This window comes from Macaca nemestrina, chromosome 20 (genome assembly GCF_043159975.1).
Source record: "Macaca nemestrina isolate mMacNem1 chromosome 20, mMacNem.hap1, whole genome shotgun sequence".
Classification (NCBI taxonomy): Eukaryota; Metazoa; Chordata; class Mammalia; order Primates; family Cercopithecidae; genus Macaca; species Macaca nemestrina.
The window spans coordinates 45,108,650-45,125,683 of NC_092144.1; the positions used below are offsets into that span (position 1 = coordinate 45,108,650).

General features: G+C 51.9%; 1 protein-coding gene across 2 annotated transcripts; it reads left to right on the forward strand.

The window, feature by feature from the left end:
• The first annotated feature begins 19 nt into the window (after positions 1-19).
• On the forward strand, positions 20-13,082 carry LOC105495501 (proline and serine rich 3). Of its 2 annotated transcripts, none has more exons than XM_011765149.3 (11): positions 20-117; positions 1,267-1,363; positions 1,648-1,850; positions 3,855-3,982; positions 4,090-4,193; positions 6,707-6,789; positions 6,879-7,018; positions 8,611-8,798; positions 8,916-9,909; positions 9,999-10,080; positions 10,242-13,082. In XM_011765149.3, the coding sequence occupies exons 1-11, from the start codon at positions 107-109 to the stop codon at positions 10,381-10,383; spliced, it is 2,172 nt and encodes a 723-aa protein (XP_011763451.2). In that variant the 5' UTR covers positions 20-106; the 3' UTR covers positions 10,384-13,082. The 2 variants fall into 2 exon arrangements, with proteins under 2 accessions (XP_011763451.2, XP_011763450.2); XM_011765148.2 differs by having other exon boundaries at positions 4,093-4,193.
• The last annotated feature ends 3,952 nt before the right edge of the window (positions 13,083-17,034 follow it).

Sequence of the window (17,034 nt, forward strand, 5' to 3'; positions counted from 1 at the left end):
CACAGAGAGGGGCGGGGCTGACAGGGCGTTGCTAAGCGACGGAGATGCGAGCGGGGCCTATTTGGTGAAGGAGCAGAGCGGACCGAAGCGCGGAGGGAGCCGCGGGATGGATCCCAGGTGAGGCCGATCGCTCTTCCAGGGAATACAGGAGGCTGGGGAGGACCAAGGGCGAGAGCAGCACAGCCTGGGGACGGGCGGGATAGGGTCTGTAGTCGCTAGGGCTCCACCGCACTGGAACTACAACTCCCAACATGCTCCACAGCCGTTGGCTGCTCCAGCCGTAGCCTTCAGCATTCCGGGGGTCCCCGAAGAGTCTTATGTTCCTTTCTGAGTGGCCCCAAGGGATTATTTCCGCTAAAGGTGTCCAAGGAAGGCTTGAGATCTGAATTTCTTAATTTTGAAATGGCCCCCAGACACGCCTGGGCGTTGTCTTTGAACTTTCTCGGGGAGGCGGAGCCCAGTGGATCCTGGGGCTTGTAGTCCATCTACCCTTTGCCTTCGTGTCCCCAAGAATTTATGGGAAATGCTCGGTGATAAAGTCCAGCCGTGTTGTTGTTTTTTTTTTTTTTTTTTTTTTTGAGACAGAGTCTCTCGCTCTGTTGGCCCAGACTGGAGTGCAGTGGCACAATCTTGGCTCACTGCAACCTCTGCCCCCTGGGTTAAAGCCATTCTCATGCCTCAGCCTCCCAAGTAGCTGGAGCTACAGGCTCCCGCCACCACGCCTGGCTAATTTTTTATATTTTTAGTAGAGACGGGATTTTGCCATGTTGGTAAGGCTGGTCTCGAACTCCTGACCTCAAGTGATCCACAGGCCTCGGCCTCCCAAAGTGCTGGGATTGCAGGCCTGAACCACCACGCCCGGCGAGCCCCGGTTCTTAACCTGAGCTCCACTTCACAATCATCTGGGACGCTGCGAAAAAGACACGGAGGCCCAGCCCCACTAATAGATGTCCTGATTCTGTTGGTCTGGAATGGGAACCGCGCGTCTGTAACGTTGAAAAGCCCCTCCTAGACTGGATCCAGGGTTGAGAACTACCGGCTACTAGTTCCTGAGTTGCTCCCTATTAAGACTGCTCCAGGGGCGGGCTTCCAGGACTCACCCTTCCACTGTCGCTATCCTGAGTGTGCAGTGGTGCTTCATGGAAATGACAGCCCCTCTCCTCCAGGAATCTATGGCAATTGTCCGGTTCTGCCCTCCTCTAATGTCCCCCTCCCCAGGGCTGCAGCAAAATCACATGCTGCCTGAACTCCACTTTCCTCTTGCAGCCTGCCAGTTTTCTCCATTCAAGATAGTCCCTTTGGAGATGCGCCCCTGGATCGAAGCCACTACTGGCCATCCCGGAGCCAGACCTGGTGTCCCAAGGTGAGGACCCCCCTCAAAGAGTGCTGAGTGCCGGCCCAGTAGCAAGAGAATGACCTCTAGAGGGTAGGAAGACATGTGACCTTCTCCCCTCCCCATGGCCCTGCCCTTGTCCCCCTCTCTACCACCTAGATTCCTCATCCGAGCCCCCATCACACTAGGTTGTTATCATTACAGGATGTGTTTCTTCCTCTCTGGACTAAGACTTCGTGTGTGTCTTGGTTCCCCTGCAGGGATGACCCATCAGGCCTCATACTTTTTCTTTTTGTGCTTTTCCCCCATCTTAGACCCTGAGCCCATCCAGGTCTCAGAGATCCAGGCTCCCACAAGTTCCCAAGGCTCTAGCCACAGGTCCCAACTCCCCTGAGCTGTTTGAGGAGTCCTGGCCATCCAGTTCAGGGACGCCTTCCCCGCCCAGCACCACTGAGGGACAGATGGGGGCCTCCCCAGCACCCACCCTGATTGACAGCGGGGACTCCGTGGTGGCCAAGTAAGTACCAGCGGCCCTGGGGGAAAAGGAGGCTTTGGGTTAGAGGGAGGGAGAAGGCATGCAGTAATAATCATCATCAATAATCAAAAAACAGAGCTGTTTCTGCAGCACTCTTTTAGAACCAGGCACTTTGTGTGTGTTAAGAACTCTGGCGCTAGACTGCCTGAGTTCAAATCCCAGCTCTGTCATTTAACTCTATGTATGATCTTGGCCTCAGTTTCTTTATCTCTTTTCATTTATTTATTTATTTATTTAGAGAGAGGGTCTTGCTCTTATGCTCAGGCTGGAGGTCAGTGGTGCAATCACAGCTCACTATAACCTTAAACTCCTGGGCTCAAGCCATGCTCCCACCTCAGCCTCCTGAATTGCTGGGATTACGGGTGCATGCCACCACACCTAGCAAATCTCCCGCCTTGGCCTCCAAAAAGTGCTGTGATTACAGGCCAGGCTTACGTGCCCAACCTCAGTTTCTTTATCTCTAAATTGGTTGTTTTTTTTTTTAATGGAGTTTCACTCTTGTTGCCCAAGTTGGAGTGCAGTGGCATGATCTTGGCTCACTGCAATCTCTCCCTCCTAGGTTCAAGGGATTCTCTTGCCTCAGCCTCCCAAGTAGCTGGGATTACAGGTGCCCACCACCATGCCTGGTTAATTTTGTGTATTTTTAGAAGAGATGGGGTTTCACCATGTTGGCCAGGCTGGTCTCAAACTCCTGACCTCAGGTGATCCGCCTCAGCCGCCCAAAGTGCTGGGATTACAGGTGTGAGCCACTGCCAGGCCTAAATTGGGTATACTAATAGTACACCTCCCCTAGGGCTGTTTAAGCTTTCAATGAGTTGCTATCTGTAATGATCTCTAGCAATGCTTCTCACATAGTGACCACTTAGATTTGTAGAATACAGGTTCAGCTGCTGTAACAAAGAGTCCCAAATTCATTATGGCTGAAACAAGATAGAATTTATTCCTCCCTCACCTGCAGTCCAGGCAGAAGCCACCAGGGATGACGTGGCAGCCCATAGTTGAGATGTCAGGGACACAGGTTTCTTCTGTCTTGTTGCCATCCCAACTCTAGACCGTTGCCCTTTCCTTCATGGTGCAAATGGCTTTCAACCACATCAGCTTTCCAAAATCACATTTCATACCCTGTTTGTCAAGAACTTAGTCACGCGTTCACAAGGCTACAAGGGTACCTGGTAAATATAGTCCATAGGAGAGTGGCTGTGTGCCCAGCTAAAAGTTACATTCCTGGTCGGACACAGTGGTTCATGCCTGTAACCCCAGCACTTTGGGAAGCCAAAGCGGGAGGATCCCTTAAGCCCAGGAGTTCCAGATCAGCCTGGGCAACATGGCAAGACCCCGTTTCTACTAAAAATACAAAAATTGGCAGGGCTGTGGTGACTCACGCCTGTAATCCCAGCACTTTGGGAGGCCAAAGTGGGTGGATCACTTGAGGTCAGGAGTTTGAGACCAGCTGACCAAAATGGTGAAACTCCGTCTCTACTAAATTAGCTGGGCATGGTGGCACACATCTTTAATCCCAGGGACTTGGGAGGCTGAGGCAGAAGAATCACTTGAACCGGGGGGCGGAGGTTGCAGTGAGCCAAGATCACACCATTGCACTCTAGCCTGGGCAACAAGAGCAAAACTCCATCTCAAAAAATAAACTAATTAATTACAAATAAATAAATAAAAATACAAAAATTAGCCAAGCATGGTGGCATGCACCTGTGTCCCAGCTACTCAGGAGGCTGAGGAGAGAGGATTTCTTGAGCCCAGGAGTTGGGGGCTGCAGTGAGCTATGATTGTACCAGTGCCCTCCAGCCTGGGTGACAGAGTGAGACCCTGTCTCAAAAACAGTTATGTGACTATATAAGAAAGAAAAGCAGATATTGAGGAATAGCTACCAGGCTCTGCCATGGTGCTCGGTAAACGTTGGTTGCTATGATTATTCTTATTATTATTTGGCTCTCCTCACTCTACTCACTTGCTATCCCCTGATGTTCACAGGTTTATAAATAGGTTCCGCCAGGCTCAGCCCACCAGTCGAGAGGAGCGCCAGCCTGCAGGCCCAACCCCAGCTGACTTTTGGTGGCTGCGGTCTGACTCTCCAGACCCTAGCAGTCAAAGTGCAGCAGGTACCTCCTTCAGTGCCATCCACCACCCGCACCCCTAAACCTTTGCTGATCAATGCCCCCAGCAGCCACTCCTCCTGGCCCTCATACCCTTAACTGGGGCTTCTCAGCAGGAGCCAACAAACCAGAAGGAAGACCCCATACAGCTGTCCCTACTGTGGCCAAGGCGACCAGTGCATCCCACGCTGTGGCTCCGCTTCAGGAAATAAAGCAGGTGACATCCCCATTCACTCCCTCCCTTGTGTGCCTGAACTGACAGCACCAGCCCTGGGATAGAATTAGATCAGGAGCAGCGGCTCACACCTGTAATCCCAGCACTTTGGAAGGCCAAGGTGAGAGGATTGCTTGAGGCCAGGAGTTCAAGACCAGCTTGGGCGACATGGTGAGATTCTGCCTCTACTTAAAAAAAAAAATTAAAATAAAAGAGCCAGGTGTGGTGGTATGCACCTATAATTCCAGCTACTTGAGAGCCTGAGGCTGGAGGATGGCTTGAGCCTAGGAGTTCAAGGCTGCTGTGAGCTGTGATTGTGCCACTGCACTCCAGCCTGGGCAATAGAGCAAGACCATGTCTCTATTTAAAAAAAAAAAAAAAAAAGAGGCTGGGCATGGTGGCTCACGCCTGTAATCCCAGCACTTTGGGAGGCCAAGGCAGGCAGATCACGGGGTCAGGAGTTCAGGACTAGCCTGACCAACATGGTGAAACCCCGTCTCTACTAAAAATACAAAAATCAGCCGGGCATGGTGGTGCGCACCTGTGATCCCAGCTACTTAGGAGGCTGGGACAGGAGAATCACTTGAACCGGGAAGCGGAGGTTGCGGTGAGCTGAGATATAGCGCCAGTGCACTCCAGCCTGGTGACAGAGCAAGACTCTGTGTCAAAAAAATAAAATAAAATAAAAAGAATTAGAGCTGATCCTCATTTCAAGGAAGCTAAAACAGAAAAGGAGGATTTGCTGGCTAATGTAATTGAGAAATCCAAAAGTAGATATTTCCAGAAATGCCTGGATCCAGGTGTTTGAATAATGTTGGGAGAGACCCAACTCTCTAGGCTCATGCTTTTTTTTTTTTTTTTTTTAAGAGACAGAGTCTTGCTCTGTCACTCAGGCTGGGGTACAGTGGCGCCATCTTGGCTCACTGCAGCCTCTGCCTCTTGGGTTCAAGCAATTCTCCTGCCTCAGCCTCCCAAGTAGCTAGGACTATAGGTGCACACCACCACACCCAGCTAATTTTTTTGTATTTTTTTAGTAGAGATGGGATTTCACCATGTTACCCAGGCTGGTCTCGAACTCCTGAGCTCAGGCAGTCCGCCCGCCTCAGCCTCCTAAAGTGCTAGGGTTACAGGTGTGAACCACCAAGCCTGGCCTTTTTTATTTATTTATTTTTTTTATTAGATAAGGTCTTACTCTTAGGCTGGAGTGCAGTGGCACAGTCATGGCTCACTGCAGCCTTGAACTCCTTGCAACCTTCGCCTCCTGAGTACCTGGGACTACAGGCATGCGCCACCATGCCCAGTTAATTTTTTGGTTTTTTTTGTGGAGATGGGATCTTACTTTGTTGTCCAGGCTGGTTTCGAACTCCTGGGCTCAAGCAATCCTCCTGCCTTGGCCTCCTAAAGTGCTGGGATTGCAGGTGTGAACCACTGCACTCAACCTTTTTTTTTTTTCTTCTTCTTTTTTATTAGACAGGATCTTACTCTGTCACCCAGCCTGGAGTGCAGTGGCACAATCATGGCTCACTGCAGACTTGAACTCCTTGAACTCTTTGCAACCTTCACCTCCTGAGTACCTGGGACTACAGGCATGCGCCACTGTGCCCAGCTAATTTTCTGTGTTTTTTGTTTTTTGTTTTGGTAGAGATGGGATTTTACTTTGTTGTCCAGGCTGGTCTCGAATTCCTGGGCTCAAGCAATCCTCCTGCCTCGGCCTCCTAAAGTGCTGGGATTGCAGGACTGAGCCACCACGCCCACCTCTGTGCTCCTCTTTTTTGGGCTCAGTCCCAGGCGGGCTTTCTCCTCATGGTAGCCAGGATGGCCCTCGGGGTCTCTAGGCTCCCACGGTCCCAGCTCCATGACTCCAGTGGAAAGTGGGGGCTTTTCTAATTGCTCCATCCGAAGCCCTAGGGCTCACTGTGATTCACTCATCCTTGAGCCAACCACTGTGAACCAGAGGAGAGAATGCTCTTATGAGTCAGCTCTGATCTGGGAGGTGGGATCCATCCTACTCCAACCATGATTTGTCCATGAAAGGTGCTGATCCGCCGGGCTTGGTGGCTCACGCCTGTAATCCCAGCACTTTGGGAGGCTGAGGTGGGTGGATCACCTGAGGTCGGGAGTTCGAGACCAGCCTGACCAACATGGAGAAGCCCCGTCTCTACTAAAAATACAAAATTAGCCGAGCATGGTGGCACATGCCTGTAATCCCAGGTACTTGGGAGGCTGAGGCAGGAGAATTGCTTGAACCCAGGAGGTGGAGGTTGCTGTGAGCCGAGATCATGCCATTGTACTCCAGCCTGGGCAACAAGCGAAACTCCATGCCCCCCGCCCCCCAAAAAAGGTGCTAATCCAAAGGGCAAAACTGGGTCTGCCCTCCCTGAGGAGGAGGAGCAGATCCTAAGCTGACACGTGAGGTTACCAAGGGTGACACAGCCTGCATTCCAGGCCCTCTGTTTAGAACGCTTTTCCCAGCAGCCTTTGGGTTGGGGCTGGCGTCTGACCCTGTCACCCTGCAGAATCTCAACACATGGAATTCATCCCTGCTGGACCTGGAGACGCTGAGCCTACAGAGCAGAGCTGCCAGGCTGCTCAAACGCAGGTGCCTGTACCCCCGCCCCCATCACCCTTCCCACTGCAGATCCACATGGCCCAGACCTCCATTGCCTCACTCCTGCCTTCTCCCTGCAGCAAAGCCTCCATCTCCTCCTCCTCCCTCAGCCCCAGCGATGCCAGCACTTCCTCATTCCCCACCCGTTCCGATGGCCTCTCTCCCCTCTCGGAGACCTTCATCCCTGACTCCAGCAAGGGCCCTGACCCCAGGGCACCCGGTAAGGGCTGAGAGGCAAGGACTGAGGGAAGCCTGGGTGCAAATCCGAGCTCTGCCACTGACCAGCTATGGGACTTTGGGCCTCTCTGGGCCTTGTTTCTCCAGCTGTAAAACAGGGATAAAAAGGCCAGGTGCAGTGGCTCAGGTGTGGAGGCTGAGGCGTGAGGATTGCCTGAGCTCAGGAGTTTGAGACCAGCCTGACCAATGTGGCGAAACCCAGTCTCTACTAAAAATACAAAAATTAGCCGTGTGTGGTACATAGTGGTGCTTGGTGGTGCATGCCTGTAGTCTTAGCTACTCAGGAGGCTGAGGCAGGAGAGAATCACTTGAACCCAGGAGGCTGAGATTGTAGTGAGCTGAGATTGTGCCATTGCATTCCAGCCTGGGTGACAGAGAGAGACTCTGTCTCAAAAGTAAAATAAATAAATAAATAAATAAATGGTGCCATCACAGTGTAATTGCTGTGCTCAAGCAATCCTACAACCTCAGCCTCCCGAATAGCTGGGACTACAGGCATGCACCACTATGCCCAGCTAATTGTTTTTTTTTTTCATTTGTTGAGATGGGGGTCTCACTGTGTTGCTCAGGCTGATCTTGAACTCCTGGGCTCAACCATCCCCCCCACCCCCTCGGCTTCCCAAAGCACTAGGATTACAAGAATGAGCCCAGCTGGTTTTGAATAGGGAAGCCAGGGAAGGTGACCAAGATCTGATGGATGTGAGAGAATGCACCGTGCGATAATTGAGGGAAGAGCATTCCAGGCAGACGGAGCCACAGGTGTAAAAGACAAAGCCTTCGCCTTTTACCAGGAGAGAGGTGCAGCTAAGGGAGGGTTCCTAAGCACGAAGGGCCTGGTCTGACTCGGGTATTCACAGGCTCCCTCTGGCTGAGAGTAGGGAACAGATTTGGAGGAGAGTAGAGAGGCCAGGGAGGTTGCTTGAGAGTCCAGGTTGGGTGAGTGGGGCTGGACCAGGGCGAGGGCTATAGAGGGTGGGGGAGTGGGTGGTTTCTGGGGAATATGTCTTCTGGTCACTGCTGTAACTCCAATGTCCAGAACAGCTCAATAAATATTTGTTGAATGAGACCAGGCGCTGTGACTCACACCTGTAATCCCAGCACTTTGGGAGGCCCATGTGGGACGATGATGGCTTGAGCCCAGGAGTTTGAGACCAGCTTGGGCAACAAAGCAAGACCGTCTCTACAAAACAATAAAAATTACCCCGGTGTGGTGGCGCATGCCTTTAGTCCCAGCTACTCAGGAGGTTAAGGCAGGAGGATTGCCTGAGCCCAGGAGGTCGAGACTGCAGTGATCTCACCACTGCCCTCCAGCCTGGGTGACAGAACAAGACTCTCTCTATATATATATAACAAAGACTTGAATGATGACAGGTGGAGAAGCCCAGGAGTGCTCTGCTCCCCTGACTTTGACCCCTTCCCTTCTTCCCACCCTAGAGAGGAGCTGGGACGGTATCGGGAGAGCCTATCTGAGTAACCCCCTGCACAGTTGGAGGGCGTGTGTGCAGGCTGTCATGGGGTTGCTGATCTCCCTGGCCCCTGCCTCACGCTGTCCTCTCTACCTCCCATCCCCTATAGCATCCCCGGCACCAGCCCAGGCCCAGACCCCCACCCCTGCTCCAGCCCCAGCCTCCTCCCAAGCACCCCTTCGGCCAGAGGATGACATTCTGTACCAGTGGCGGCAGCGGCGGAAGCTTGAACAGGCTCAGGGAAGCAAGGGTGACAGAGCTTGGGTGCCACCTCTGACCCCTGCCCTTCGCACTCTGGTGAGTTGAGGGAGGGAGAAGCCTGGTGGGAGCTGGAGGAGGGGCTGGATCTGAGGGGGACTGAGGACTCTCCACCCTCTCTAGAGAGGGTCTCAGATCTCTCTTATCTGTCTACAGACCTCTCCTGCTCCAGTGGAGACCCTCGGTTCTCTGGGGACACAGCCTAACCATGTCCCACTGTGGAGCAGTGTGGCCGGACCTGGTCCACCAGAGGCCTTCTATATGGAGAGACCTCCTTTTCCCTCAATGTCCTCTCCACACATCTTTTGGGCCCCCAGCCCCCACAGGTTCTTCTGCACCCCACAGTCTGGGCCTTGGGTATCCCTTGGGGCTGTTCCTCCCACGCAGTCGGCCTCCACCCTAGCACATCTGGGCTCCACCCTCATGCCCCCAGCTCCCCTGGCCTCCACCCTTGCACCCCCGGCCTCCACCCCGGCTCCCCTGGCCTCCACCCCCGCTCCCCCAGCCTCCACCCCGGCTCCCCCAGCCTCCACCCCTGCACCTCCAGCCTCCACCCTCGCATCCCCAGCTGTTCCCCAGGGCTTGCCCATCCCTGAGCCAAGCAGCTGTGCCCAGCCTAAGAGCCTGAGGTCCACGTCTCGGAGGAGCAGAGCCCCTCGCCGAGAGGCTGCCGAGGGAGTCACTGCAGCTGGCCAAGGACCTGGCCCTCAGCTCAGGGGTGTCCTGGGCCAGGTAGTGGCAGCTCGGCTGTTCCCTGACAGCCTGGAGGACGCTCCTTCTCACTTCGAGGGCCCGCCTCCACCTGAGGCTGTATCTCTGAAAGTCAAGGCCACACAACCCCAAACCAAGGCCACTCCCCCTCCATCTGAATCCCGGTGTCGGGCCAAGGCCGAGTCTCGGAAAGCCAAGGCCTTGCCGCCAGCAGCGGGGTCAGTGATCTGGAAGAGCGAAGCCACTCCTTCCTCTGGATCCTGCCGGCAGCCCGAGGTCCCACCCTCTCCAGCTGAGCAGGCATCCACAGTCAAGGCCTCGCCGCCTGCCTTCCAGGTGGGGTCTCCGGAGGCCCTGGCCCCGCCCCCTCCCTCTGCTGACCACGCCCCCTCGGAGGCCCTGCTCTCCCAGGCCGCCCGGCTGCTGCAGGCTGCAGAAGGTGATGTCCGCTCCCTCCCGGATGTAGGTGGTGGGCCAGCCCCCTAAGAGACCAGCTCCTTGGAGCTCATTCTTTCCTCCCTCCACCAGACTCCGACGGCAGCGAATTCCAGGACGATCCCGTGCTGCAGGTGCTAAGAGCCCAGAGGGCAGAGCTGAGACGGCAGAAAAGGTGACTGATCCTCCATCCCCAGAGTCTATGACACTGGGCCCCCGAGTCCTCTGAGACCCGGTTAGGCACCCAGCCCTCCTCATCCCCTGTTCCAGCACTCCGTCCACAGCCCCAGATCCTAAGCACATATCCCAGCCTCTGCTCTCCCGGCCTTTCTCCAGGGAAGCGGATGCCCGATTATCGTTCCTGTTGGACCAGGCCAAAGACCCGGGATCTTGCTCCCCTCCAGCCAGGTCGCCCCCCAGGTCCCCAAGGAGGCTGCTACGAAGGGAAGGAGCTTCCCTGGAGGCCAGACGACTTTGAATTGTACATAGAGATTCTATTTTACGCAGCGAGGTTTTTTTTTGTTTGTTTGTTTTTGTTTTTACACGGTTACTGGTTATCTGTGAGAAAGGGGTTGTTTGGAAAGGCCAAGGGGTCGTGCCAATTTAAGGAAATGCCCCCCACCCTCCTCCGCCCCGTGGCTCTGCCCTGCACCCCCCTTTCCTGACCATGGAAACAAGATCTCCTTTCTGGTTATATCTTCCTTGGGGCAGAGGGGGTTTCAGACAAGACTTCTGGCAAGACTGGGGACCCACCTTATCTAACTTCACTCAGGAACCCTGGCTCAAATGGGACCAAAGGACTGTCCTCTGGGGAAGAAGCTACTAGGGTCATTGGAGTGTTGGATGATGGTCAGTCTGTAGCCCACACCTGCTTGAGCAGCAGCAGCGTCTGATGCAGCTGACCCCTCCCTCCTTGAAGCACTTTCCCTCCCGGCTTCCAGCACTTCTCTCTGCACCTCTCTGGTCAGGCCTCATCACTAGCCCAGCATGTCAACTTTGGCATGACCCAGGGCCATAGCGTTGACATCTCTATCTACACCCACCCACAGGTGCTCTTGTCTAGCTTAATGACACTAAACCCCATCTGTATTCTGATAATCCTCAAATATCTATCTCTAATCTAGACCTGGCCCCGAAACCTTGGGCTCCTACCTCATCACCATTTCTACCCAAGCGTTTAAAAGACATCTCAAATTCCATAGGTCCTAAATGTTTCCAATCTTCCCCCCTAAGCATGCTGCTCCCCAACTTTCTTCAGCTCTGTCCTTTGCTGCTCAGACCAAAAACCTTAGAGTTGTCTTTGACTTCTGTCTTTCCCTTCCACCCACAGTTAACCAGCAAATCCTGCCATCTCCACCATTGTTTTATTTTATTTTATTTTATTTTATTTTTTGAGATGGAGTTTCACTCTTGTTGCCCAGGCTATAGTGCAATGGCGTGACCTCGGCTCACTGCAACCTCCACCTCCCGGGTTCAAGTGATTCTTCTGCCTCAGCCTTCTGAGTAGCTCGGATTACAGGCGCCTGCCACCACACCTGGCCAATTTTTTTGTTTTGTTTTGTTTTGTTTTGTTTGAGACAGAGTCTCGCTCTGTCGCCCAGGCTGGAGTGCAGTGGCCGGATCTCAGCTCACTACAAGCTCCGCCTCCCGGGTTTACGCCATTCTTCTGCCTCAGCCTCCCCAGTAGCTGGGACTACAGGCGCCCGCCACCTCGCCCGGCTAGTTTTGTTTTTTTTTAAGTAGAGATGGGGTTTCACCGTGTTAGCCAGGATGGTCTCGATCTCACGACCTCGTGATCCGCCCATCTCAGCCTCCCAAAGTGCTGGGATTACAGGCTTGAGCCACTGCCCCCGGCCAATGCAGCTTAACTTCTAAAGTTCAGTTAGAAAAGGTGATTTCTCAGCTGGGCATGGTAGCTCGCACCTGTAATCCCAGCATTTTGGGAGGCTCAGATGGACAGATTACTTGAGGTCAGGAGTTCGAGACCAGCCTGGCCAACGTGGTGAAATGTCTCAACTAAAAGTACAAAAATTAGCCAGGCATTGGTGGTGGGTGCCTGTAATCCCAGCTACTCGGGAGGCTGAGGCAGGAAAATTGCTTGAACTCAGGAGGCAGAGGTTGCAGTGAGCCGAGATCATGCCATTACACTCCAGCCTGGGTGACAGAGTGAGACTCCATCTCAAAAAAAAAAAAAAAGATAATTTCTCTTTCTCTCTTTCTCTCTCTCTCTGACACTTGCTTTAGAGGGCCACATTAAAAAAAAACTAGTTGCCATGCTGGGAAGAGGTTTGGGTTACACAGGTGTATGCACTTATCAAACTTAGCGAAGTGTGTGAATTTCATTGTATGTAAAGTTTACCTCAAAAGAAAATATTGCATGCCAGTTAAAGATACGCCTGTAATCCCACTTCTTTGGGAGGCCAAGGCGGGGGGATCACTTGAGGCCAGGAGTTTGAGACCACCCTGGGCAACACAGCAAGACGCGTCTCTACAAAAATAAATAAGCAAATAAATAGCCAGGTGTGGTGACACACCATTTGTAGTCCCACCACTGGGGATGGAGAGGGGCACTGAGGCGGGAGGTTTACTTTGAGCCCAGGAGTTCAAGGCTGTATTGTAGTGAACTAAGATCATGCCACTGCCCTCCAGCCTGGGCTACAAAACTAGACCCTGTCTTTAAAAAAAAAGAAAAGAGAAAAAAAGTATGTACACTGAGATATTTAGGGAACAATATGCCAATGTTGGCAATTTATTTTGAAATGCATCCAGAGATGAGTTGGGTTGATGGATAAATAGGGTAATAGGTAGATGTGAGATAAAGCAAATATAGCAAAATGTTCATGGTAGGATCTAAGTGGTGGATCTAAGTGATGTCCACTGTAAAATTTTTCAACTTTGCTGTATATTAGAAACTTTTCATAATAAAATGATGGAGAATATATGATTGGGGTTGTTTTGATATCTGCATTTATAAAATGGAGGGATGAGATGGATAGCTAGCAACTTCTGTATGTCACAGACATGGTAAATACTTGTTTCCAACCTTTCTTTTTTTTTTGAGATGGAGTCTTGCTCTGTCACCCAGACTGGAGTGCAGTGGTGGAAACTCGGCTCATTGCAACCTCTGCCTCCCGGGTTTAAGCGATTCTCCTGCCTCAGCTTCCCAAGTAGCTGAGATTACAGGTGCATGCCACCACGTGTGGCTATTTTTTTTTTTTTTTTTTTTTTTTTGTATTTTTAGTAGAGACAGGGTTTCACCATGTTGGTCTGGCTGGTCTTGGACTCGACCTCGTGATCCACCTGCCTTGGCCTCCCAAAGTGCTGGGATTACAGGTGTGAGCCACCACACCCAGCCAGTTTCTAATATTTCTAAGGAAACCATACATTTAAATGAAATCAGAGTGGGCACAGTGGCACACGCCTGTAATCCCACCACTTTGGGAGGCCGAGGCGGGCAGATCACTTGAGGTCAGGAGTTAGAGACCAGGCTGGGCCATATAGTAAAACTCTGTCTGTACTAAAAATTAGCCAGGCGTGGTGGCGGGTGCCTGTAGTCCCAGGTACTTGGGAGGCTCAGGCAGGAGAATTGCTTGAACCCGGGAGGCAGAGGCTGCAGTGAGCTGAGATGGTGCCACTGCACTCCAGCCTGGGCAACAGAGTGAGACTCCATCTCAAAAACAAACAAACAGTGTAATCGACGAGAAAAATAGCTGTTGAGATATAAGGAGAAATGAAAGATGTTACAGTAGCAGAACCTGATCTAGCTGGGTCACTAGTGGAGTCTAGAAGCATTCCTGAGGAACTTACACGGAAGCTGATAGAAATTATCTAGTTAACAAAGGGCTGTCCTAATTACTCTTATTGGATAACCGCTCCCAAAACTTAGTGACATAAAACAATTATTTTATTATGCTCATGGATTCTGGGAGTCAGAGGTTTGGACAGGGCTCAGTTGGAATCAATTTTTGTCTGCTCCATGATGTCTGGGGATTCAACTGGAAGGACTCAAAGGTGACTTGATAGACTTGATGGCTGTGGAGTGGAATCCTCGGGAACTTCTTCCATGGTCTTCTCCCAGTCTGACTGGGACTACTGACTGTAATGCCTATACACAGCTCCATTGGTTTGGGCTTCCTCAAAGCATGGCTGCTTCAGCATAGTCACACTTCGCATATGATGCACCATGGTTCTATAGCTCATTCCAGTGGACAAGAACATTGGTCAAGAAGCTGCATTGCCTTTCATCGCATAGCCTTAGAAATCACTGTGTCACTTCCACTGTTTTCTATTGGTTGAAGCTATCCCAGTCCCACCCAGATTCATAGAAAGCAGTCATAGACTCTGCATCTTGATAAGAAGAGTGTCAGATAATTTGCAGCTGTTTTAAAATCACTGCAGGACCCCATTCTCCATGATGTGATTATTACACATTACATGCCGGTATCAAAACATCTCATGTACCCTCTCAATATATATACCTAAATATACCTATTTTGTACCCAGAAAATTAAAAAATTTAAAAAAAAATCACTGCAGGGGTTGATGGGGAAACACTCCAGACAGAGGTAATATCGTGTGGGAAGTCCCTGTGATGGGAGTGAGGTCAGCAAATTTAGTACATAAGTAACTGCACATTCACCCCTCCCTCAGCACTCCCTTTCACCAGCCCTTGCTTAATTATTCTCCATAGAATGAATCACCTTCTAATTTTTTTTTTTTTTTTTTTGAGATGGAGTCTTGCTCTGTCTCCCAGGCTGGAGTGCAGTGGCAAAATCTCGGCTCACTGCAACCTCTGCCGCCTGGGTTCAAACAGTTCTCCTGTCTCAGCCTCCCCGATAGCTGGGATTATAGGCACCTGCCACCACGCCTGGCTAATTTTAATTTTTGATTTTTAGTAGAGATGGGGTTTTGCCATATTGGCCAGGCTGGTCTTGAACTCCTGACCTTGTGATCCTCCCACCTCAGCCTCCCAAAGTGCTGGGGTTACAGGCGTGAGCCACCGCCCCGAGCATTTTTTTTTTTTTTTTTTTTTTTTTAGACAGAGTCTCACTCCAACACCCAGGCTGAAGTGCAGTGGCGTGATCTTGGCTGACGGCAACCTCCCGGGTTCAACCAATTCTCTTGCCTCAGCCTCCCAGGTAGCTGGGATTACAGGCACACCTGCCACCATGCCTGGCTAATTTTTGTATTTTTAGTAGAGATGGGGTTTCTCCATGCTGGTCAGGCTGGTGTTAAACTCCTAACCTCAAGTGATCTGCCCGCCTCAGCCTCCCAAAGTGCTGGGATTACAGGTGTGAGCCACAATGCCTGGCCTAATACTCTATGTATTTTTTATTTATTTATTTATTTATTTATTTATTTATTTTGAGACGGAGTCTCGCTCTGTCGCCCAGGCTGGAGTGCAGTGGCCGGATCTCAGCTCACTGCAAGCTCCGCCTCCCGGGTTTACGCCATTCTCCCGCCTCAGCCTCCCGAATAGCTGGGACTACAGGCGCCCGCCACCTCGCCCGGCTAGTTTTTTGTATTTTTTTAGTAGAGACGGGGTTTCACTGTGTTAGCCAGGATGGTCTTGATCTCCTGACCTCGTGATCCGCCCGTCTCGGCCTCCCAAAGTGCTGGGATTACAGGCGTGAGCCACCGCGCCCGGCCCTCTATGTATTTTTTAATGTTAATTTTGTTCATTGTCTTCTCCCAGTAGCTTTTGAGCTCCAATGTGGGTAGGGTATGTTTTCTTCTGGTTTGGTTATTGGTGTATCTACAAATTGATCAGAGTTTGAGTGAATGAATGAATGAATGAACAGACCAAGACCCTCTGAGGCGAGAATCTTGTCGAGGGCATGACCAAGGAGAGACCCTCTTGTGAAGGGCGTTATTACAGTGTTATCTGGACTTGCTCAGTAGTAGCAGGTCTATTGGGATTGCTTTATGGGGGGCATAAGTATGCTCTGGCATTTTCCCCTAAACGTTTTCCTAGGGGGAAAAAAAAAATCAAGGCTGGAGATTGGCCCGTAATAAGCAGTAGAAGGGGAAACAAGAAAATGTCCAGTGGGCAGGGGGAGGCCAAGTCGCAGAAAGCCTTGGGTATGGTATATGAGGCAATGAGAAACGTCCATGGGCGGAGCATCCTCCGCATTATGTGAGCGGGGTCGGGATCAGGACTGAAAAGGTGAGACTTGGGACTGGGACTTTGAAAAGCTGCTTGAGGAACGGGGCACTGCTCTGAGGCCGTGGGAGAATCCAATTAAGAATATTAGGCCAGGCCCGGTGGCTCACGCCTGTAATCCCAGCACTTTGGGAGGCCGAGACGGGCGGATCACGAGGTCGGGAGATAGAGACCATCCTGGCTAACACGGTGAAACCCCGTCTCTACTAAAAAGACACACACACACACACACACGCACACACACACACACACACAAGCCGGGCATGGTGGCAGGCGCCAGTAGTCCCAGCTACTCGGGAGGCTGAGGCAGGAGAACGGCGTGAACCCGGGAGGCGGACCTTGCAGTGAGCTGAGGTTTCGCCACTGCACTCCAGCCTGGGCGACAGAGCGAGACTCCGTCTCAAAAAAAAAAAAAAAAAAAAAAAGGAATATCGGGGCTGGCGTGGTGGCTCACGCCTGTCATTCCAGCGCTTTGAATGGAGGCTGAGGCGGGAGGATCTGTTGAGCCCCAGAGATCAAGACCATCCTGGGTAACATAGTGAGACCCCCATGTCTAAAAAAATTAGCCAGGCGTGGTGGCGCGCGCCCGTATTCCCAGCTACTTGGGAGGTATCGCTGGAGCCCAGGATGTTGAGGCTGCGGTAAGCCGCGATTGCAGGACTGCGCTCCAGCCTGGGCGACAGAGCGAGACCCTGTCTCTTAAAAAAATAAAAATAAAAAGTCAGAAGAATGGCCACCGGGAGTGGACGAAGGGGAGGGTCTGTTGCTTGGTGTTGGAAGTGTCGGAAGCAAAGCATAAAGAACCTGGGGGCATGTCTCAGGAGGGCGATGACAGCCAATGAAAAGCAGTCATGGGCGTGGCGCTGTCAAACTTCGAGGGGTGGGACCGAATATATATAGAGCCGGGGGCGGAACCCAAGGTAAAGCCAATGAGAAGCCGCCTTGTGGGCGGGGCATCGACCAGGG